Here is a 25,031-nt window from a genome sequence, read left to right as displayed (position 1 = left end):
TCCCGACCTCCTATCCATCATCCCTAACACGTCACAGTCCCGACCATCTGTCCATCATCCCTAACACGTCACAGTCCCGACCATCTGTCCATCATCCCTAACACGTCACAGTCCCGACCATCTATCCATCATCCCTAACACGTCACAGTCCCGACCATCTATCCATCATCCCTAACACGTCACAGTCCCGACCATCTATCCATCATCCCTAACATGTCACAGTCCCGACCATCTATCCATCATCCCTAACACGTCAGTCCCGACCATCTGTCCATCATCCCTAACACATGTCACAGTCCTGACCATCTGTCCATCATCCCTAACACGTCACAGTCCCGACCATCTGTCCATCATCCCTAACACGTCACAGTCCCGACCATCTATCCATCATCCCTAAGACGTCACAGTCCCGACCATCTATCCATCATCCCTAACACATGTCACAGTCCTGACCTCCTATCCATCATCCCTATCACATGTCACAGTCCCGACTTTCTGTCCATCATCCCTAACACACGTCACAGTGCCAACTGTCTATCCATCATCCCTAACACGTGTCACAGTCCCAACCTCCTATCCATCATCCCTAACACATCACAGTCTTGACCTCCTATCCATCATCCCTAACCCATCCCCATGTCACAATCTAGTGTAATATTCCCAACGCCCACCGCTGTCACAGTCATTGTGTCATTGTCCTTTTCCTTTCTCCCATTTTGCAGTCTTATGTCCTAGTCCACCACTTTTTTCATGTCATAATCCCACCATCACCTCTGTAATCTTCACCATTGCCCTTCGTCATAGTCCCCATTATGGCCTCACATCCTGTTTCCAACCACTCGGCCATGTCTTAGCCTCAACCAAGGCAGCGCAGTATTCCACCCTATTGTCTCCCGCCTTAGTTCCAACCCCTTGTAAATTGTCCCCACCAGCTCATTTCATAGTTCCAGCTTTTCCTCTATTATTACCCTCAGATTTATTATCCCCACCATTGTCCCAGTTCATTGTCTCAACCTCAGTCCTATGTCATACTGTTATCCATGTCATCCACTGTATTATCCACACCATTGTACCATGTTATAGTCCCAAGACTATGAAATATTCACCACTATTATTTCATGTCATAATTATGTAATCACAGTGAGTTCATCAGCAACTTGACCTTGAATAATCATCCCAGCATTACAAGGAAGCTACAATGTTGCAGATACAGCCTGCCAGGGACTTGTTTACATCAGCCGTCTCAGAAGGGAGGGGGAGGAGGGGGAAACAGAGAGAAAAGATCACACACAGGTTTTTTTGTATTTAGCAGAAAGCAGCAGCTAAGAACTGGGGGAAGGAGACTGAATAGGTAATAACAAGTATGGAAGGAATTGTTAGTCTCACCATGGGCAGCAGCATATCAAAAGTTATAGAGGCAAAAAGAGAAAGGAGCGGCTGCACCTCACACCTATAGCTGACACTAATGCCTCTCGGCTACATTTAAAAACCAACGCCAGGATGTTGGTATATAATTTGATTAAACCATATTGCCCCATGTACCACATGCAGGTCTCTACACTGCTAACCCCGTAAAGCGAGCACAAACAGGGAAGGGAGGCCATAGAATGGCCGTGCAACCCCAATGTCACAGGACCAAACCCCAAGTTCCCCCCCCCCCCAAACCCAGCAGGCTGAGTGTTAGCACTCCTCCTGGTAAGACCCATGTGACCCCAATCAGCAGGAGGCACCTGTGCACACATGACTAGTACCTCCTATTTTTCCCATTCTACTTTCAGAAGCAATGGTGAGTGATAAAACCATGTTCACACTTGTGTTGCTTGGTGACCTCTTTCTCCGCCGGTGGTGCCTGCTGGGTTTTGGGGGGGCCCTTTGGGTTTGGTCCTATGACATTGGGGTTGCAGGGCCATTCTGTGGCCTCCCTTCCCTGCTTGCGCTCGCTTTGCGGGGTTGGCAGTCGCTGACCGACACAGTGTTGAGTTAGTGTAGGGACTCATGTGAACCAGGGGACCTGCACGTGGTACATGGGGCAATATGGTTTGATCAAATTATATACCAACATCCTGGCGTTGGTTTTTAAATGTAGCTGAGAGGCATTAGTGACAGCCATAGAGCTGCAGCGGCTCTTTTCTCTCCATGTCCATATCAAAAGTTATGTTTGAGTGGAGTACCCCTTTAATTATCAGTGGTAAATTTGTAGATATTTACAGAAAGTACAATTTGTTTTTGTTTTTTGTCCAGTCCATCTTTATACCCGGCAGTAAAAAGCCTCCACTCTCCTCAAATTGCCTGTACGTGTAATGTTCTGCTTCAGGTAATCCACCCTGGAAGCAGTCAATGGCTTTTTATTTTTTCATTTACTCTTCTTTTTGGAGAGCACTTCAGCCCATTATTCCTGATCATAGCTTACAAGCAATCCATTCTCCCCCATTCATCTTCATTTACAGTGTTTCTCCCAATCTATGGGGAGTGATTCTTTATAGAATAACACTTATGGATTTAATAATACCTTACATGCAGAAACTTCGGGATCCGCTCGCTGATTACACTTCCCCATCTACAGGTTTCTGTGTTCTTTATTGTTCTATTGCATTTGGTAAACGTAAAAGAGAAAAAAAAAAAGCTTTTTCCATAATTTTCAGACAATATGTTGCTTTTAGAAAGAAAAACTATTACTATGATCATGTGTCTGTGTGTTAAATATCCATTTTTTTTAATAGTGAATAGTGTTGAGTGGACTTGCCGAACTGTTTGGGGTCAGCAACGTTTTCCGAACCTGATTCCTTGACATTCGCGTTCTGGCAGCTGGAGAAGTTGGGCTGCCAGGAAAACATGGATACCGCCTGTATTTTCCAGTGTTGCCAAACGCGAACACTCAAACTAATCACTATAAAAAATGGACTTGCCAAACTGTTTGGGGTCAGCAACATTTTCCAAAACCAAACGCTCAACAGTTGAGTCCTGGCAGCTGGAGAAGTTGGATGCCGCCCTAGAGAGTCCTGGAAAATATGGACACGGCCATAGGTTGTATCCATGTTTTCTTGGCAGCCCCAGGACAGCATCCCTGCCGGGACTCGAATGTTTAGCGTTCAGGTTTGAAAAATGTTGACAAACCCAAACAGTTTGGCAAGTCCATTTTTTTATGGTGATTAGTTTGAGCGGACTTGCCAAAGTGTTAGGGTTTGGCAACGTTTTCCGAACCCAAATGCTCAACATCCCGGCAGGGATGCCGCCCTAGAGAGTCCTGGAAAATAGGGATACAGCCATAGGTTGTATCCATGTTTTCCTGGCTGCTCGAGGACCACATCCAACCGCCAGGACTCAAATATCGAACAATCAGGTTCAGAAAACGTTGCTGACCCCAAACAGTTCGGCAAGTCTGCTTAACACTAATAGTGATTAATAATCCATTTTTCTGATGCAGAGATCCAAATCCTGTGCATATCCATATGTTAAAGGGGGAATCCCAAGAATAAAACATGATATGTGACAAGTCCAGTAGGAGAACGGGGGTCCCTTGTCCTCTGAACGAAGGGGCAGGTCACATGCTGGGCTATAACTTCACTCACTTACTGTGAGACTTCCTAAGGTTGCTGAGCACCCGGGGCAAGGGTTCCTGTCCTTGTGATTGATGGGGGTCCGAGAGACTTCCTCTTGTGACCGATTGCCGTCAAATACTGATCGATAGCGAACTTGCCAAACTGTTCAAACCTATGGCTGTATTCATGTTTTCCAGGACTCTCTAGAGCGGCATGCAACTTCTCCAGCCGCAGGGAGTCAAATGTCAAGTTTGGCAAGTTTGCGCTACACTATTTATCACCTATCCAGGGAACATGTAATAAGGTTTATTGGCTAATGCAGATGACCTATCCTAGGGACCAGTAGTAGATCTCTAGGGGGCTCTAAATTCTAACACTCTCACCAGTCAGCTGGTTGAAGGGGGTGGCAGCCTCTTCAATATTTACCAATGCTCCTACCTACATTACCGTTCTACCAGTAGTGGAGGTGCAGGGTACTGAAGCATTGTCCTATACAGATTAACAATACCCCGGCATCGACAGCAACAATGCAAAGTACGACGAGCAGCGGTAAACATTGAAATGACGCAGTGCCATGACTTCTTCGGGGTGTGGAGTCAGATCCCTTCCAGATCCAGCTCTCTGCAGATAGGCCATCATTTTGATAAATCCCCTTTAAGTGCTAAAATTCTCTAGAAAATTTTTGACATTTTTAAAAGTCAAAAAGTCAGAACACCTCCCTACTACTGTATGAAAGAAAAACGGTAAGAAAAAAAATACATTGTTATCTCAGCATGTAGAAAAGTCAGAACTATTACAATTATCACATGATTTATTCCCCCTGGTGAATGTCACCTAGAAATAAAATGCACAGTGCCAGAATGGCCGGATTGTTTGGTCGCCTCTCCTCCAAAAAAAAATCTGGATTGAAAAGCAATAGAAAAGTCAGATCTTTCTTAAAATTTACAAATGTTACAGCTCCCCCTGCGAATATAAGCCCAGCACAGCTATGTAGGTGGAAAAAACAAGAGGGCATAAGAAAATTGGGGCATGAAAAGTCATTTTATTTTATTTTTTTAACGGGATTTAATCATTATGAAACTTATTTTCAGCTAGTAAAGAAAGTTGTTTTTTTAATGCTTTCCTGTGGTCTTTCTTTCTACTTTAAATGCAAATTGTTTGCTCATCATTTCCCCACTTACTGTAACAGATTTCCTGCTCTTTTGTACACTCTAGCTAGGAATTCAGCCTACTCTAGCACTCTCTCATAGAGAAGAGATGACTGAATTTCTGGCTATAGTGTATAGCAGGAACAGGAAGTCAGTTACAGGATGTACACTAGACAGGAAGTGTGGCTATGGACACAACAAAGCAGACACTTTGCATTTGAAGTAGAAGGAAAGACTACCCAACAGTAGAAAAAAAATAAAATAATAAAATTCCGTACCAATAATTCCTGAAAATAGGTTTTATTGTTTCATTGTAGTAAAACCACAAAAAAATGTATAAATTTGATATTACTGTAATCCTATTGACCCTCAGAATAAAAGTAGCATAATAAACATTGTAATAATTTTTGGGTTCACACTGTGTTTTTGCAATCATTTTTTTTTTCATCCATTTTGTGCAAAGAAAGAGATGAAAAAACGATTACAAAAATGGAGTGTGAACCCGGCCTTACCCCACAAATATTTATCATTATATGGTCATATGAGGAGCGGCATTAAAAAGTGCGACCGTAAACTATTGATGGACGAATAGAAAGAAAACATGGCTGGGTGAGGGTGAAAATGGCGTCTCCAAAAACCGCTTGGATGGGAAGGGGTTAAGAAATGAGTGGGTACAGAATGATGAGCGGCGAACGCACAATTTTTTCCTTTTTTTATTTATTACTAGAAAATAAACATTGCGTCCGTGATAACGGCGAGCTTCTAACGTTCATGGTAATAGAAGGAAAGCCAAACAATAGAAGCGAGGGCTTATAATACATTGCTGGCATGAGGCCGCCAGGAATTATAATACTTTAAAGACTATATTGTAATAGAGTGTAATATAGAGTATATGAACTCATTTCACAGCCGGGCCCCCGCTGAGACGACACACACAACAAAGCGCTCACTTTAATAAAGCTATTCAAACTTCTTTGCACAAAACTGGTCACCTTGGTAACGGTGGGAGCGCGGGTTAAGTAATATGGCAGCACATTTGTCTAGATCTGTTATGCACGTGGATGTGGCCACTATATTACCGTATTGTGTTTACATAAAGCTGCCCATATATTGGTTTCCTGTACGTCGCCCCCTGCTGACAGGTCACAGTGATTATTACTGACACATGGTTACCTACTGCTGGGAGGACTGGCTATGCGCCCCCACCTATTACCCATTACTGCAGGGGTGTCTGTCCTAGCAACGGTATAAGGAACCTCCATAAAGTATGATAGCAGAGTGCCAGAGTAGAGTGCTGCCCCATACACTGCGATAGTATCGTGCTGCCCCATACACTGTGTTAGTAGAGTGCTGTCCTATAAACTGTGTTAGTAGAGTGCTGCCGTATAAACTGTGTTAGTAGAGTGCTGCCCTATAAACTGTGTTATTAGAGTGCTGCCCCATACACTGTGTTAGTAAAGTGCTGCCCTATAAACTGTGTTAGTAGAGTGCTGCCCTATAAACTGTGTTAGTAGAGTGCTGCCCTATAAACTGTGTTAGTAGAGTGCTGCCCTATAAACTGTTAGTAGAGTGCTGCCCTATAAACTTAGTAGAGTGCTGTCCCATACACTGTGTTAGTAGAGTGCTGCCCTATAAACTGTTAGTAGAGTGCTGCCCCATACACTGTGTTAGTAGAGTGCTGCCCCATAAACTGTGTTAGTAGAGTGCTGCCCTATAAACTTAGTAGAGTGCTGTCCCATACACTGTGTTAGTAGAGTGCTGCCCTATAAACTGTTAGTAGAGTGCTGCCCCATACACTGTGTTAGTAGAGTGCTGCCCCATACACTGTGTTAGTAGAGTGCTGCCCTATAAACTGTTAGTAGAGTGCTGCCCTATAAACTTAGTAGAGTGCTGCCCCATACACTGTGTTAGTAGAGTGCTGCCCTATAAACTGTGTTAGTAGAGTGCTGCTGTATAAACTGTGTTAGTAGAGTGCTGCCCTATAAACTGTGTTAGTATAGTGCTGCCCCATAAACTGTGTTATTAGAGTGCTGCCCCATACATTGTGTTAGTAAAGTGCTGCCCTATAAACTGTGTTAGTAGAGTGCTGCCCTATAAACTGTGTTAGTAGAGTGCTGCCCTATAAACTGTGTTAGTAGAGTGCTGCCCTATAAACTGTTAGTAGAGTGCTGCCCTATAAACTGTTTTATTAGAGTGCTGCCCCATACACTGTGTTAGTAAAGTACTGCCCTATAAACTGTGTTAGTAGAGTGCTGCCCTATAAACTGTGTTAGTAGAGTGCTGCCCTATAAACTGTGTTAGTAGAGTGCTGCCCTATAAACTGTGTTAGTAGAGTGCTGCCCTATAAACTGTTAGTAGAGTGCTGCCCCATAAACTGTTAGTAGAGTGCTGCCCTATAAACTGTTAGTAGAGTGCTGTCCCATACACTGTGTTAGTAGAGTGCTGCCCTATAAACTGTTAGTAGAGCGCTTCCCTATGAACTGTGTATAAGTGGCGTTGTGTCTCCCAAAAAACTGTTAACAGCGTGCTGCACCCATGTACAATACATGCCTATATATGCACCGTCTGTTATTATACCCCTATATATGTATCCTGTCTATTATACCCCTATATATGTACCGTCTGTTATTATACCACTATATATGTACCCTGTCTGTTATTATACCCCTATATATCCACCCTGTGTGTTATTAGACCCCTATATATGCATCCTGTCTGTTATTATACCCCTATATATGTCTTATATACATCATCCACATAGAGCGAGTTCCATAATCTTCTTGTCTGCTCTCTGCGATCCCCTTCTCTTCTCTGCACACCGTCCCATCCTCTTCTTCTCTTCTCTGCACACCATCCCATCCTCCTCTTCTCTGCACACCGTCCCATCCTCCTCTTCTCTGCACACCGTCCCATCCTCTTCTCTTCTCTGCACACCGTCCTATCCTCTTCTCTTCTCTGCACACCGTCCCATCCTCTTCTCTTCTCTGCACACCGTCCTATCCTCTTCTCTTCACTGCACACCGTCCCATCCTCTTCTCTGCACACCGTCCTATCCTCTTCTCTTCTATGCACACCGTCCCATCCTCTTCTCTTCTCTGCACACCGTCCTATCCACCTCTTCTCTTCTCTTCACACCGTCCCATCCTCTTCTTCTCTTCTTTGCACACCGTCCCATCCTCTTCTTCTCTTCTCTGTACACCGTCCCATCCACCTCTTCTCTTCTCTGCACACCGTCCCATCCTCCTCTTCTCTGCACACCATCCCATCCTCTTCTCTTCTCTGCACACCGTTCCATCCTCCTCTTCTCTGCACACCGTCCCATCCTCTTCTCTTCTCTGCACACCATCCTATCCTCTTCTCTTCTATGCACACCGTCCCATCCTCTTCTCTTCTATGCACACAGTCCCATCCTCTTCTCTTCTATGCACACAGTCCCATCCTCTTCTCTTCTCTGCACACCGTCCTATCCACCTCTTCTCTTCTCTGCACACCGTCCTATCCACCTCTTCTCTGCACACCGTCCCATCCTCTTCTCTGCACACCGTCCCATCCTCTTCTCTTCTCTGCACACCGTCCCATCCTCTTCTCTTCTCTGCACACCGTCCCATCCTCTTCTCTTCTCTGCACACCGTCCCATCCTCTTCTCTTCTCTGCACACCGTCCCATCCTCTTCTCTTCTCTGCACACCGTCCCATCCTCTTCTCTTCTCTGCACACCGTCCCATCCTCTTCTCTTCTCTGCACACCATCCTATCCTCTTCTATGCACACCGTCCCATCCTCTTCTCTTCTCTGCACACCGTCCCATCCTCTTCTCTTCTCTGCACACTGTCCCATCCTCTTCTCTTCTATGCACACCATCCTATCCTCTTCTATGCACACCGTCCTATCCTCTTCTCTTCTATGCACACTGTCCTATCCTCTTCTCTTCTATGCACACAGTCCCATCCTCTTCTTCTCTTCTATGCACACTGTCCCATCCTCTTCTCTTCTCTGCACACCGTCCCATCCTCTTCTCTTCTCTGCACACCGTCCCATCCTCTTCTCTTCTCTTCTCTGCACACCGTCCCATCCTCTTCTCTTCTCTGCACACCGTCCTATCCTCCTCTTCTCTTCTCTGCACACCGTCCCATCCTCTTCTCTTCTCTGCACACCGTCCTATCCTCCTCTTCTCTTCTCTGCACACCGTCCCATCCTCTTCTCTTCTCTGCACACCGTCCCATCCTCTTCTACTCTTCTCTGCACACCGTCCCATCCTCTTCTCTTCTCTGCACACCGTCCCATCCTCTTCTACTCTTCTCTGCACACCGTCCCATCCTCTTCTGTTCACTGCACACCGTCCCATCCTCTTCTCTTCTCTGCACACCGTCCTATCCTCCTCTTCTCTTCTCTACACACTGTCCCATCCTCTTCTCTTCTCTGCACACCGTCCCATCCTCTTCTCTTCTCTGCACACCGTCCCATCCTCTTCTCTTCTCTTTGCACACCGTCCCATCCTCTTCTCTTCTATGCACACCGTCTTATCCTCCTCTTCTCTGCACACCGTCCTATCCTCCTCTTCTCTTCTCTGCACACCGTCCCATCCTCTTCTCTTCTCTGCACACCGTCCTATCCTCCTCTTCTCTGCACACCGTCCTATCCTCCTCTTCTCTTCTCTGCACACCGTCCCATCCTCTTCTACTCTTCTATGCACACCGTCCCATCCTCCTCTTCTCTTTTCTGCACACCGTCCCATCCTCTTCTCTGCACACCGTCCCATCCTCTTCTCTTCTCTGCACACCGTCCCATCTTCTTCTTCTCTTCTCTGCACACCGTCCCATCCTCTTCTCTTCTATGCACACAGTCCCATCCTCTTCTCTTCTATGCACACAGTCCCATCCTCTTCTCTTCTCTGCACACCGTCCTATCCACCTCTTCTCTTCTCTGCACACCGTCCTATCCACCTCTTCTCTGCACACCGTCCCATCCTCTTCTCTGCACACCGTCCCATCCTCTTCTCTTCTCTGCACACCGTCCCATCCTCTTCTCTTCTCTGCACACCGTCCCATCCTCTTCTCTTCTCTGCACACCGTCCCATCCTCTTCTCTTCTCTGCACACCGTCCCATCCTCTTCTCTTCTCTGCACACCGTCCCATCCTCTTCTCTTCTCTGCACACCGTCCCATCCTCTTCTCTTCTCTGCACACCATCCTATCCTCTTCTATGCACACCGTCCCATCCTCTTCTCTTCTCTGCACACCGTCCCATCCTCTTCTCTTCTCTGCACACTGTCCCATCCTCTTCTCTTCTATGCACACCATCCTATCCTCTTCTATGCACACCGTCCTATCCTCTTCTCTTCTATGCACACTGTCCTATCCTCTTCTCTTCTATGCACACAGTCCCATCCTCTTCTTCTCTTCTATGCACACTGTCCCATCCTCTTCTCTTCTCTGCACACCGTCCCATCCTCTTCTCTTCTCTGCACACCGTCCCATCCTCTTCTCTTCTCTTCTCTGCACACCGTCCCATCCTCTTCTCTTCTCTGCACACCGTCCTATCCTCCTCTTCTCTTCTCTGCACACCGTCCCATCCTCTTCTCTTCTCTGCACACCGTCCTATCCTCCTCTTCTCTTCTCTGCACACCGTCCCATCCTCTTCTCTTCTCTGCACACCGTCCCATCCTCTTCTACTCTTCTCTGCACACCGTCCCATCCTCTTCTCTTCTCTGCACACCGTCCCATCCTCTTCTACTCTTCTCTGCACACCGTCCCATCCTCTTCTGTTCACTGCACACCGTCCCATCCTCTTCTCTTCTCTGCACACCGTCCTATCCTCCTCTTCTCTTCTCTACACACTGTCCCATCCTCTTCTCTTCTCTGCACACCGTCCCATCCTCTTCTCTTCTCTGCACACCGTCCCATCCTCTTCTCTTCTCTTTGCACACCGTCCCATCCTCTTCTCTTCTATGCACACCGTCTTATCCTCCTCTTCTCTGCACACCGTCCTATCCTCCTCTTCTCTTCTCTGCACACCGTCCCATCCTCTTCTCTTCTCTGCACACCGTCCTATCCTCCTCTTCTCTGCACACCGTCCTATCCTCCTCTTCTCTTCTCTGCACACCGTCCCATCCTCTTCTACTCTTCTATGCACACCGTCCCATCCTCCTCTTCTCTTTTCTGCACACCGTCCCATCCTCTTCTCTGCACACCGTCCCATCCTCTTCTCTTCTCTGCACACCGTCCCATCTTCTTCTTCTCTTCTCTGCACACCGTCCCATCCTCTTCTCTTCTCTGCACACCGTCCTATCCTCCTCTTCTCTTCTCTGCACACTGTCCCATCCTCTTCTCTGCACACCGTCCTATCCTCTTCTCTTCTCTGCACACCGTCCCATCCTCTTCTTCTCTTCTCTGCACACCGTCCCATCCTCTTCTTCTCTTCTATGCACACCGTCCCATCCTCTTAATCACTCAGCTCATTTTGATTGTTTAATATACTTTTTGATTCTTTCTTATCTGACGGGCCAGATCATTAAGAGCCGTTCCCACCCGACCAGGACTATGATCGTCGGCTCCCGCCCGCTGCCAGCTGCCCGTACTGATGCCCCCTCTGACCCTTGTCTTGTAGGTTTGGTATCTTCTGGGATGGGTCTGTTATCTGCAAGCCAAGGAGTCTGCCGAGGAGGAGGAGGCTTTCAAGGACTCTGCCAGGACGTATCTAAGGAAAGCCAAAAAGGTAGACAGCTGCTGCCTGCATATCTTGATGTGTTTTTATCCCCCGTGGTTCACCTGTCACTGAGAGGAAGGGCTTTGTGTTCTCCGCTTTTTAAATGAGAAATGTGCAGCGCGGGGGGAGGATGAATAAAACGCTCGGAAAAAGAAAAACCTGCCGGCTGCAGCCAGATATTTACTTTTGTTCGTATTTATATGTGAATATGTTTTTATTGTTCGCGACTCTGAAGTTGCATTTGTTCCTTTTCATTATGATCAAAAAGATTTGAAAGGAGCTTGTGAAATAGTTTTCGGCAAACAACAAAGGGATTACTTTTAGCCGTGACAAAATCTTGCTTATCTTTTGCTTTTTTTTGTGTTTTTTTTTTTTTTTTGCAGAAATATATTTGCTCGGAAATAGAAGGCTTTATTATATTTGTTTTATATTTTCCATTACGTCTTTCTTTTTGCTCTGCCGGCGCTTAGTGTGATAGCCGCCTCCCGCCCGCCCGCTCCCAGCTTGCTGTTTAACGGCCGGGATTGCAAACAGTGCATTGTAAAAGCCCATAGGAAAGCGGGATTAATTCTGCATAATGCGCTTCCCAGCTTTCCGAGGTGCCGGGACTGAGCCGGGGCGGCCATATTGCGAGATGGACTGATATACCGTCTACTTTACTGAAAATTGAGGGCATCGCGGAGGCACGAGGCGCAATTAATTTCATGCCTCAACGGTGCCATTAATTCCTTTCTAATTCACAGAATTTTTTTGTAACTGGTTTCATCCCCATCTGACAGAGACTATCCGGCAACCGGCAACTTCTAACCGCGCTATGCTTAGTGTTACAGTATAGTCTCTACATAGTAGCAACTCATGGCTGGTATCTTGTGACAGGTTCTATCTATCTATCTATCTATCTATCTATCTATCTATCTATCTATCTACTATCTATCTATCTATCTATCTATCTACTATCTATCTATCTCCTATCTATCATCTATCTATCTATCTCCTATCTATCTATCTATCTATCTATCTATCTATCTATCTATCTATCTATCTCCTATCTATCTATCTATCTATCTCCTATCTATCTATCTATCTCCTATCTATCTATCTATCTATCTATCTCCTATCTATCTCCTATCTATCTATCTATCTATCTATCTATCTATCTATCTATCTATCTATCTTCTATCTATCTATCTCCTATCTATCTATCTATCTATCTATCTCCTATCTATCTATCTCCTATCTATCTATCTATCTATCTATCTATCTATCTATCTATCTATCTCCTATCTATCTATCTATCTATCTCCTATCTATCTCCTATCTATCTATCTATCTATCTATCTATCTATCTCCTATCTATCTATCTATCTCCTATCTATCTATCTATCTATCTATCTATCTATCTATCTATCTATCTATCTATCCTCTATCTATCTATCTATCTCCTATCTATCTATCTCCTATCTATCTGTCTATCTATCTATCTATCTATCTATCTATCTCCTATCTATCTATCTATCTATCTATCTCCTATCTATCTATCTATCTATCTATCTATCTATCTCCTATCTATCTATCTATCTATCTCCTATCTATCTGTCTATCTATCTATCTATCTATCTATCTCCTATCTATCTATCTATCTATCTATCTATCTATCTATCTATCTCCTATCTATCTATCTATCTATCTATCTATCTCCTATCTATCTATCTATCTTCTATCTATCTATCTATCTATCTATCCATCCATCCATCTCCTATCTATCTATCTATCTATCTATCTATCTATCATCTATCTACTATCTATCTATCTATCTATCTATCATCTATCTATCTATCTATCTATCTATCTATCTATCTATCCATCCATCCATCTCCTATCTATCTATCTATCTCCTATCTATCTCCTATCTATCTCCTATCTATCTATCTATCTATCTATCTCCTATCTATCTGTCTATCTTCTATCTATCTATCTATCTCCTATCTATCTCTCTATCTCCTATCTATCTCCTATCTATCTATCTATCTATCTATCTATCTATCTATCTATCTATCTATCTATCTATCTCCTATATATCTATCTATTATCTATCTATCTATCTATCTATCTATCTATCTATCTATCTCCTATCTATCTATCTCCTATCTATCTATCTTTCTATCTCCTATCTATCTATCTATCTATCTATCTATCTATCTATCTATCTATCTATCTATCTATCTATCTATCCATCTCCTCCATCCATCCATCCATCCATCTCCTATCTATCTATCTATCTATCTATCTATCTATCTATCTATCTATCTATCTATCTATCTATCTATCTATCTATCTATCCATCCATCCATCCATCCATCCATCCATCTCCTCCATCCATCCATCCATCCATCCATCTCCTATCTATCTATCTATCTATCTATCTATCTATCTATCTCTGCCATCTGGAGCACTATACATCTCTCTCTCCCTCCTCTCCATGTATTATTAGTAATGCACCGTCCCCGGCCCCCATGTTGTGTAGCGGAGGGGCCCAGGTTTGGCGTCCATCACCCACTTCTCCTTCCATAAAGAGATGCAAATAGACTGTGTTCCCCGGTGTGTAGGATTGCTGTGCAGCGTGATAAAGCCTCCTCTCTATATGACGGCTCGCAGCGGATGACATATGTTATCTGTATGGCACATAAATAAGCCACAAATCCTGCGCTCCGTCGCACGTCCCACAGGTCGATCATTAACATATAAATGGTTTGTCATTAATTTGTAGCTATAAATAAGCCCTGATTTATTTTTTCCCCGGGTTTGTGTTTCCTTTCCGCCGCCCGTCGTTGTTGTCACTCAAGTGCGGAGATGTCAAGAGTCGATCTTCCCGGGGATTCAGCCTCTCACTTCACATCCCGATAGAACGCACTCAAGATTCCGCAACAATTTCTATAGTCCAGGAGAGGAAGCTGCAAATCCCTTCCTTATTACTGAGGACTTTGCCTATTAGCATGCAGCCATATATGTAGCGGCCTGTGGAGGTATCCCCTGCGGAGGAAGCCGACCTGGAAGTCTATGATGTCTGATGAAATGTCACTAGTCGCACACTTTATGGCCGGCCAAATGAAGACTGACTGAGAATCTGTTATATATTGATAGAAAATACATCCTGTATATGTGTGCAGTGGTCACTAGATGAGACCGCCATGGCTAGATGTAGTTCCTGTTTGTTTGCTGTCTCTTGTCCTGTACCGCACAGCTGTTTTTATGCCTCCAGGGTTTACAGCTGGCAGGATTATCATTCAGAGGATTACAGCTCCCATGATCCCTCCCCACTTACAGCTGTCTGCCTGTCCCTGTATAGCACAGTGTTTAGTAGTAGTGCTGAATTTACTCACACACAACAGATCTAATACGGAATGATCTGCTGCCCAGGATGTGAAACACAATCCCCCCTCCAGGCCATTGGTAGACCTCCTGCTGACAACGCAGCCCAATGACCTCTTACAATTACACCATTTGTGGGTTTGAGTTAGGGGGGGGGAGTGCAGAGGGGGTAAAGTTAGGGAAAGAGAGGCTTTGTGAGGTTTAACAAAGTGAATGCGGCCCCCATTATGTGATCCTGTGCTGCTAATGGTTGTCCTGGCCACCAAGGTCTAATGATGGCCGTGTATAGATGAAATACAGATGGGGGAATCTACCAGGAAGATTGCCAAATCCCATGCGATGTTTCAACCTCCTCACAAGATCATTATCAAGCATGCTTGATAATGATCTCGTGAGGAGGTTGAAACGTCGCATCTTTTGTACTCCTTTGTATATTTTGGAATAAATCACCTTTCACACGTATGCTGGTGTGCTGCGGAACATTTTTACATATCTATCTATCTCCTATCTATCTATCTATCTATCTTCTATCTGTCTATCTATCTCCTATCTATCTATCTATCTATCTATCTTCTATCTGTCTATCTATCTCCTATCTATCTATCTATCTATCTCCTATCTATCTCCTATCTATCTATCTTCTATCTGTCTATCTATCTCCTATCTATCTATTTCTATTTCTTTTCCTTCTTGAATCGAGGTAAATTTGGAGTGCATTAGAAATGTTTTTTTCTTCAGTTGTTTTTTTCTTTGGTTTTGAGCAGATTTGCAGCCTTGCTTTGGTGTGATGGCTAAATGTTGTTTCTTAGCACAAGCGCAATCTCCCAGCTGTCTCCACCCGTTATGTGTGATATCGGCTTCGGCAGAAAGGATAACGCGTCTCATGCTTCAGCTTCAGCCGAAATGATGTGTTTTTATTTTTTTTTATATTTTTGTCCAGTATTTTTAGAGCAGCTGTGATTCTGTTTCTGCAGGCTGACACTGTGATCTGCCAGTTCAAAAAAGAAAAAAAAAATGTTGGTTCTGGATATAAGAAGTAAACTTTGATTTGTTTTGTGAAAAATTGAAGAAATGAGATTTGTTTGCTGCCCAGATAGAAAGACATGTGGGGCCAGATTCCCAGTGTCTTATACCGGGGGAAGGGGATGCCAATGTGTACAGCAGCTTAATGGTGACGACCCGATTCAGCAATGGTGTCAATGTAGTCATCTGGTTAGGATACAAGCACACTGTGAAATGGCGACGGATAACCCGATACGCATTCTGCAGCTCGCACCTTCCAGCAGACTGAGGCGCGCGCATCTCCGCCCATGTCATAGACTCCATTCTATGCATGGGCAGATCCGTCATCCATCCAAAGAATAAACACTGGCAGAGACGCGCGCGTCTCAGTCCGGTGCCGGGTGCGAGCTGCAAAATGTGCAACTGGTTATCTGTCACTATTCCGCAGTGTGCATGTACCCTTTCTGTATTCGGTCCTTGTCCGTAGTTGGTCAGCAGGGTGTCCACACTTATACCCCCCAGTCAGCTGTTTGGGGCCCGCAGTGCACTGAGAATGTAGCTGACAGCAGTTGTTTAGCAGTGCCAGGGTAGTGCAGCCTCAGCCTATATTAAAGTAGTGCCCCAAAACCCGCAGGAGACGGAGTCATCCGATTCCATCTCTCCCCACCTCTCCCAGCTTTACCATCCTTGATTGATAAATCTCTCCCAACACTTAATATGGCAGCTTCTAGAAGAAAGCGCCAGAGACCTCCCCTATGGCTTGTAGTACTAAGTTGCAAATATTCCCATTAAAGGGCACCTATCTCTTTGACCTACATAGTGTCAGAAGGTTTGACCATTGAGGATCCAGGTGCTGAGAGACCATTGATCACTAAATTGAGCAATCGGAAGTGGTCGCGGGAGCATGGTGCCCATTTTGCTCAGATAGCGGCTTGAACTGTTTCTCAAATCAATGGGTTTCCTTAAAGATATATTTTATCTCCAGATTTTTTCATCCATGGAACCATTCCACAAAGTTCCTCACATCTCCATTGCTGTCTAGTGGAAGAGGGTATCATCCATACTCTTGTCGGATATATGTAAAGTGCCGCCAGACAATGAGCGTAATTGTCACTGAAAGTTTTGCTATAGGTAAACATCTTCCATTGAACATAAGCGCCTCTCGGAGGGACCCCCTAGTGATGGGGATAATTACGACACACTACAAGGACAGACAGTAACTCCAAGTGGCGTCCAAGGACTCTTCATTTCCCCGTCTTCGGATACATCACAGCGTTATATATCTGTCAATTCCGGTTGTGACGAGATTCAGCAGGAACCCCACCACGCTCTGGGGAATTGCGAGGACCCTTTGATGTTTGCATGGAGAGCCGAGATGTTTGTGTAATTAATGAGACAGCTGTAGCCGACGTCTGCTTCCTTAGCCGGAGCCGAGATTGCTTAAGACATGAACAGCCACTGTACAATCTGCCTTTCAGATCTTCTTCACCCAAAAAAATGCAGAAATTAGAAATAAAACAAAAATTCAGACATTGTATCCGTGTTAACATTACCGGGACGGGATAGACGGCGACAGCCATTTCCTTTCACGGAACTCGTTTTTACAAATCGAATATCCTTGAGAGTACGCTGTCAATGTCGCTTAAGGTTAAACCATAGGTATGAGCGACATGGCGGGAAGGCTTTGCTGTAAACGCGCACAGATGGAAGCAGAACATGTCCACAAATAAGAGCTTTACTCTGGACCTGAAGGAACACGTTCTCCCCGCTCCCGAGCCATCAATCTCCTCTCTGGTTCTCGGAATTAAAATGATGTCGTCCCGCTGACCCATTGTGACCTCGTCATAAAAGCCCAACTTGTTCTTTAGGTTCTCTGTGATTGAGAATCCAAAGGAGCTTAAAGAACGGGACAGATTTGATGGCCGTGACTGTAAGATTGCCAACGTTTATATGGGCGAGTGGGAAATGACCTGGAACGTCATCGTAGAGTTTTAACTAAACGCAACTTTGGGTTAGAGAAAAGTTACATAGGACGACCAGTTTTTGACTTTTCTAGGAAGAAAGATCCGCAACGCAGCTGTCACCTTTTTTCGAGGTATCTTTCCTATGAAGCCAATATTTGTGCTCCTTGACTGGTAATTTAAAGGGATAATCTTACACCAGGTAAAAAAATGAAACAACAGGCTGCAGAAGCAGATAGCATTGCTCACCTGTCTGTTGTAAAAGTAACAAAAATTGATTTGTTTGGGGGTCTCAGTACGGTACTTCTTGATTGAGCAGATGGGAGGAAAACATGTTTCCTCGGTTGGCATCCAGCTTCTCCAGCCGCCAGGAGTCACATGCCGAGCGTTCCGGTTCGAAGAACGTTTCCGAAGTTCATCCAACACTAGAGTTGATGGCACAATGACTCGACAAGTGACTTTATGAGATGTTTGCTCGTAGCTTTTGTCTATGAGTAGAACACAGATACTTGTTCCACATTGTAAGAGTTTTGTTACTGGATGTTTAGATGTAATTGTGGAGGTTTAGTGGCCGAGACTTTTAATGTCTTGAAGGATAAACGTGTCTGACGGCGGAGTTGAGGTGAGTTACGGATGTGCTTTTTTCCATTCATGGTGATCCAGGTGCCACCATCTACTTGTATTAGTGCAGATGGCCGCTCTGGTACATATGGATAATATGCAGACCTTACAAGGGTGCAAAGCATTGTGGGAGCTGAGATGGCCAAGACTGACTTATAGCTCAGCAGTCAGGTGGGACATCACACATAGTGATGGGGGGAGAGGTGCTGGATGGTTTATAAATATCCCATGAGATTATACGAGGGTGGAGCCCTAAGGTTAGGGACCCTTATTTATTGCCAGGGGCAGTTTATAAAAATGGGGTCCTGCGCAACAACTATCATCCGCACCCCGATTGTCTAGAGCGGGGGTGGGGACTTTTAGCCGTCCATATGGGAAACTGTAGTTTTGCAACAGCTGGAGGGATGAAGTTCCCCATCCCTGGTCTACAGGAGGTGTTGGGCAGTGGTGGCATGAGGGCACTTGTGGGGGCATTATGTCTATACAGTGACTCTATATCTCCCCCTGTATATAGTGACTCTGTATCTCCCCCTGTATATAATGACTGTATGTCTCCCCCTGTATATACAGTATATAGACTCTCTGGGGGAGATTTATCAGATCTGATTGGTTGCCGGGGGGGCGACTGAGCCAGTTTCACTTTGCACCATGTTTGATAAATCTCCCCTTATATGTCTTGGGGTTGTTCTCCTCCTTCTTCTTCCTCAAGCGAGTGGAGTTCAAACCCAAAAGTTGTATTTTGGTCTCATGTGAGCACATGACTTTCCCCCCATCTCTCCTGTGGATCACCCAGATGGTGATTGATGACGTCACATGGGTGTGGACATGTGCTGGTCGGAGTAGGGGACCTTGTGTGTCCTGCAGGATTGTAATCCATGACGGTGTAGTGTGTTAGTTACAGTATTCTGTTAGACTTTGGTCCAAGCTCTTCAGGTCAGTGACCAGGTCCTCCCACGTAGTTCTGCATTGATTCCTGACCTTTCTCAGAATCATCCTTACCCCATGAGGCGAGACTTTGCGTAGAGCCCCAGACCGCTATTCTTCCATTCTCTAATAATTGCTCCAATAGTTCTGGTCTTCTCTCTAAGCTGCTGCCTTTTGTCCTGTAGCCCATCCCAGCCTTGTGCAGGTCTACAGTGTTGTCCTGGTGTCCTTAGACAGCTCTTTGGTCCTGGCCATGGTGGAGAGGTTGTAGTGTTATGAGTGAGTGGACAGGTGATTATTATACAGGTAATGACAAGACATAGGTGCAGGTAATCCAAGTAATAAGGGCAGAGGGGGAGGAGCTTCTTATAGTGACAGCTCTGTGAGAGGCAGAATACCTGCTTGTGGGTCACTGATCAAATTTTTATTTCATGTAATATAATGGTGAATAATTATTTATAGATCCTACAATGTGATTATCTGGAATGTTCTATAGATTCTGTATCTCACAGGTGATGTTACCAACCAGAATTATTACACAACGCTCCATTCTGTGTAGGTGGTCGGCAGCGGGTCAGAGACTTATTTTCCACACTGTGTGTGTGTGTGTGTGTGTGTATATATATATATATGTGTGTGTGTGTGTGTGTGTGTATATATATATATGTGTGTGTGTGTGTATGTGTATATATATATATATGTGTGTGTGTGTGTGTGTGTGTGTATATATATATATGTGTGTGTGTGTGTGTGTGTGTGTGTGTGTATATATATATATGTGTGTGTGTGTGTGTGTATATATATATGTGTGCGTGTGTGTGTGTGTGTGTGTGTGTATATATATATATGTGTGTGTGTGTGTGTGTGTGTGTGTGTGTATATATATATTTGTGTGTGTGTGTGTTTTCTTAAAACTTTTCTAACTTTATAACCTTTTTTCATAGCATTTGAACGTTTTTATGTTGATTTATGAGGCTGTTTAATGTTCAGGAGAATTTTCTTTTCTTGCCCATCGATTATTTATTGATTTTTTTTAATATCCTTTTAATATATAATTTTTGCACCTATGAGCCTATTGACTGGTGCATTATCTGAGGATTTTCTGCTTCTTTAATTTTTACTTTTTTAATTTGTATTTACCCGTCGGCTTATTCGCTGGGTGATCGCTCAAGAGAGAACTTTGTATCTCACGCTCACATTTTTCCCCATTAATTTTCTTTTGCGCACGTAAAGAGATTTTTTTTTATTTGATTTTTTTTATTGTGTATTTGACCAGTGCATTAGGGAATAGAATTTTTCCCCCCTGTATGTTCCTCTGTTCAGAGCTCGACGCATCATTTCTCAGCATTTACATGCCAGGCAGATAACACGCGGCATTATTAGCTATAAGTGCACCATAATAAGCCTGAAAATCCAGCGGAGCAGCGGAGGAAATGTGCCGTTCTGTTGCCCTTGATGCATTTGTAGAGATTTATTGGACCTGGTGTGTAATCTTCAGACAAGTAAATTGGCATTTGAGGAGTGTCACAAACAATAATACACTACATCTTACACCACAACATACAGATGTCGAAAAGCTATTACCGAAGCAAAAGCCACACTAAAATTGTATGAAGGTAATAGGGGAGCTCGGATGTGACTCGGGTCCAGAAGAGTTTCGGCCTTTTGGATCGTTTTATCTCTTAGCACTTTTGTTTATTAAAAAAAAATCTATAGTCTTTTAGTCTTTTGAGAATTTTTGTTTTAAGTGAAAGGGAGATTTCCACATGAAACCCCACTATGAAACTGCGGACACTGTTGGATAGTGATATTTGTACGGACAGTATTGTTCTTTTAGTTTTTAGATCTGTTGGTCTAAAAGAAGAAAGTCTTACGAATATTTTTCTTCCAAGTTAAGTGGTGTCTGAAAGTTATATCGATTGGTAAATTACTTCAATTTAAAGGGGAACTATCAGCAGGTTAGATGTATCTATGTCTCTCACCTTCCTCCTCTTTACCAGTGTAATCCTCGGTCTGGAGCACTGCCCCGCCCCCATCGCGTGAGGATCGGCACTCTGGAGGCGGGGCAGTGCCCCTGACGGTGCTTTGGTTCTGGGATTACACAAAGGAGGAAGGTAAGAGACATGCCATCATTCTAAGCGCCCAGTCACAATAGGGGTCTATCAGCAGGTTAGATTCATCTAGCCTGCTGATAGTTCCCCTTTAAAAATCTCCAGTCTTACTTATCAGCTGCTGTATGTCCTGCAGGAAGTGTTGTATTCTCTCCAGTCTGACACAGTGCTCTCTGCTGCCACCTCTGTCCATGTCAGGAACTGTCCAGAGCAGCAGCAAATCCCCATAGAAAACCTCTCCTGCTCTGAACTGTGGGAGTCAGAGAGCTGCTGCCATGGCACATAAGGTCATGGGGGGCATTACAAGGGGCTTAAATGACCGAAACAAAATTGTACTACTGTACAGATAACTGGTCAGGCAGCGCTTGTAATAGTCTGCACAGTTTTTGGCCCCAATGTATAAGAAAGACATAGTAGAGCTGGATGGATGTCAGAGACGAGCAACTACAGGGTTGAAACTGGAAATGACTGCCATGGTGGTAGTCACTCTAGATTATTTTGTATTTTTACTGAGAACTGTATCTGTAACAAGGAGGCACGCTATACACCTAGAGGAAAAGGAAGAGATAGGATTCTTTACTGTAAGAGCGGTAAGATAGTAGAATTCTCTGCCGGAGAAAGTGGTCATGGTGAATTCTATACAAGAGATCACATAGGGCCCGGATACATATTTAATATTATTACAGGTTGTAGTTACTGGAGTCCGGAGAAGGGTCCTTGATCCAGGGAATTATTCCCAGCGCCAGGTCTGGAGTCGGGAAGGAATAATTTTCTGTAAGATGGAGACTATTGGCTTCTACCGCATGGGGTTTTTTGCCTTCTTCTGGATCAACATTGTAGGGTAATAGGCTGAAGTGGATGTGGCTTCTAATAGCCTTATAAGCTATGTTAGTCCAGTCCCCTTATATGCAGGATTATATTTCTCATCTCTTATCCCTCCAGGTTTGCAGTAAACACGTCTGCTCATTTGTCGAGCTGAGTGATTAACACCGAGCACAATTGTTCCCGCTGTACGGCGCGCTGTATAATTGGGGTGCAAAAAAAACCTGGCCCCCTAGAAGCCGTCCATAGACAGGCAATTAACTTCCTGTGTCCTTTCCAGTTATTTTATGCAATTTATTCAAATATATTGAGATACATGCAAAATCAATTTCCTGCCGTCGAGCGTTCCTTTCCAGAGCACTTGTATATTTAAGGTGAGGACGAATGGAAAGGAAGACAATCTAAACTCCTGGGTATTTTCTTATTTATGTCAGCGACAGATTCAGACCGGCAGAACCACGGTAATAACATGTCAGAGTTTTATATTGTTGCGTGGAAATTGGCGCGCACTCCATTGTAAGCCGGCATAGGGTTGAGTTAGGAGGCATCACGTCTCCCCGACTATGGAGAAATTCCTCCAACGCGACAGTTTTGACAACGTTAATTCTGCAAAAAGAGACGGAAAAGAAAACGTATACAGAATGGAATTTCTATTTTGTCTCCAGTAGATACGGAATCCAATGCATGAATCAGTAAGAGATGGGAATATAGGAGGAAAGGATAAAGCAGCCTCGTCCTTCTCGCCTAGCAGACTTCAGCTCCGGTTTTTGTATCTGCAAAGCCCCTCGTAAATGTTTGCGTTTCACCTTAGTTGCAAAAAAAAAAAAAAAAAAACTTTTAGCCTAAAATAGATAATTCTGAAGAGGGAACAGAGTGATGCAGTCTCTATGCAGTGTGTGAGCGAGACTGCATGCTGTGAGAGGGGAGGAGGAGGAGCAGCAGATATCTGAGAGCACTTAGCACAACTTAGCTCCTGTTTGCTTAAAGTTTATTTGTCATGACAGAAAATATAAAAAATACTCAACATATATATGGTTAACAAGGCCTGATCGATGCTGTTGGTGTTGATTTTAATATGAAAGCTTCAGCCGCCCTTTTAGTGCCTCAATGTTCCTTTCATGCTTCTGCATCTCACTCTGAGCCGGTGGGCGGAGCCCTTAGATCAGTTAGTTAACTCATCTGCAGCAGTGCACAGGGGTGTGTATGGGGGCGTGTACAGCCTCTGGCCAATCAGCATTCATCAGCCAGTCTGTGCAGAGGGACAACTGACGTTACTGTAACAGCACACGGCCGTGTCCGTTCCCCCCTACCTCCTCTGGGTGGCACTGCATTGTAATCATCTCCCTGTCTCTCAGCCTGCTTGTCCTCTGGCAGCTTCTCCTGCTCTGAGCGGCCTCCTGGAGGATTGGGCTCCCTCTAGTGGCAGGCATGTGCCTGTCCACCTGTATTTATAAGCTCAGCCCTCAGGCTCTGGAGACTTCTGGCATGTTCTCCTGAGAGTATATATAATCTCCACCTCCTCACCTCTTTGCTCAGTTGTTTGCTTGTCAGTCAGCGACCAGGTCTGTGCTCCCTGATATCCACTACTTCCTAACGATCTTCTGGCTATTTGGATCTCAGTCCATTCCCAGTTACAGCTCAGCTCCAGTCTGAACTACGTCCTAACGTTGCATCCTGCACTTCTTTCACAGAGGAAGAGCACTTAGTCCTGAACTCCAGCACTCCTTTAGTACTTTAGTTGGTGGTCGCTGAGCTCTTCCCTGAGGGTAGCGACTTGGGAGTTTCTGGCATCGAAGAGTTACCGGTCTTGCGGTGGGTGCTAGTTAAACTAGGAGCTCCTTAGACTCCGCTCCTCGGGGAAGGGATGCCAGCACTCCTCGCTGATCCAGGGGACCCACCTCCTTGTGCTTGGACCATCCATTACAATCACTTCCTGCATTTGTTTTTTTTTGCTGTTACTAAAGACCAAATGGCCTTAGTGACGGAGCCTCGATTGCAGCTTTCTAGTAAGGGAGACATCTAGTGGCCAGATATATAGCACTATGTTGCATCTTAAAAAACAGGCAAAAAAAAAAATATGAAATTGCAAAGATGTATTATATCATCTCCCCTGCTGATTTATCATTATTTATCGGTAATGACAGCGCCCATTTAATCTTTGGCCTACCTGATGGGCAGAGTCTCATTCACCAGACAGAACTCCAGTCATCCAGAGTAAGTGGACCTGTAGGAGATATGTATTGCTATTTTGCCCCCTCTTATCCCTATTCCTGCTTGGCTCACAAATATAGAAATGCAGCAAATACAGTGAGTTTCCAATACTTAAAGGGACAGTGTCATCAGAAAATGACTTATTGTATAAATAAAGTTTCATAGTAAACATTTTTTAACTATTTTGGGGGAATTTATTATTTATTTATTTTTATTTTCCATTTTTCTATCTATATTATAAAATAATCCTGATTTCCTGCAGTTCTCATTCTCACCACTGGGGCTAAAACTAGGCTGAGAATTTCTGTGGTGTCTGTGGTGATAAGGGGAGGCTGCAGTAAAGTGATCTGTACAGCTTTGCAGCGTCATGTGACACCAGTAGATAGAGGAGACAATAGACACTCCCTATGGAATGACCTCTTCACAGGTCACAGAGCGCGCTCAGTAATGTCTCACATTCATATCAGGGGATAGAGTGTATATTGCCATCTATGTCCATGAGTCTTGCTGTAAAGCATGTCACTAAATGCTGTTAAGAACAGCCCAGGCAATATGGCCGCCCCCATAACAATGTACAAAATGGGAAATAAAAAAAATTTAGTCAGAAAATGGAAACAGATT

The 25,031-nt window shown here is 44.4% G+C and overlaps 1 protein-coding gene across 4 annotated transcripts in view; it reads left to right on the top strand.

Moving 5' to 3' along the window:
* Positions 1-25,031, top strand: part of LOC138784040 (uncharacterized) — a 242,957-nt gene that overhangs the window by 199,119 nt on the left and 18,807 nt on the right. For all 4 annotated transcript variants that reach the window (XM_069959482.1, XM_069959481.1, XM_069959483.1 and 1 more), the window contains one exon: positions 11,291-11,398. In XM_069959482.1, the coding sequence (XP_069815583.1) occupies positions 11,291-11,398 (108 nt within the window). The remainder of the gene's footprint in view (positions 1-11,290; positions 11,399-25,031) is intronic.

This window comes from Dendropsophus ebraccatus, chromosome 2 (assembly GCF_027789765.1).
Source record: "Dendropsophus ebraccatus isolate aDenEbr1 chromosome 2, aDenEbr1.pat, whole genome shotgun sequence".
In the NCBI taxonomy this organism is placed as follows: Eukaryota; Metazoa; Chordata; class Amphibia; order Anura; family Hylidae; genus Dendropsophus; species Dendropsophus ebraccatus.
This window is presented reverse-complemented; position numbering and strand designations above follow the sequence as displayed.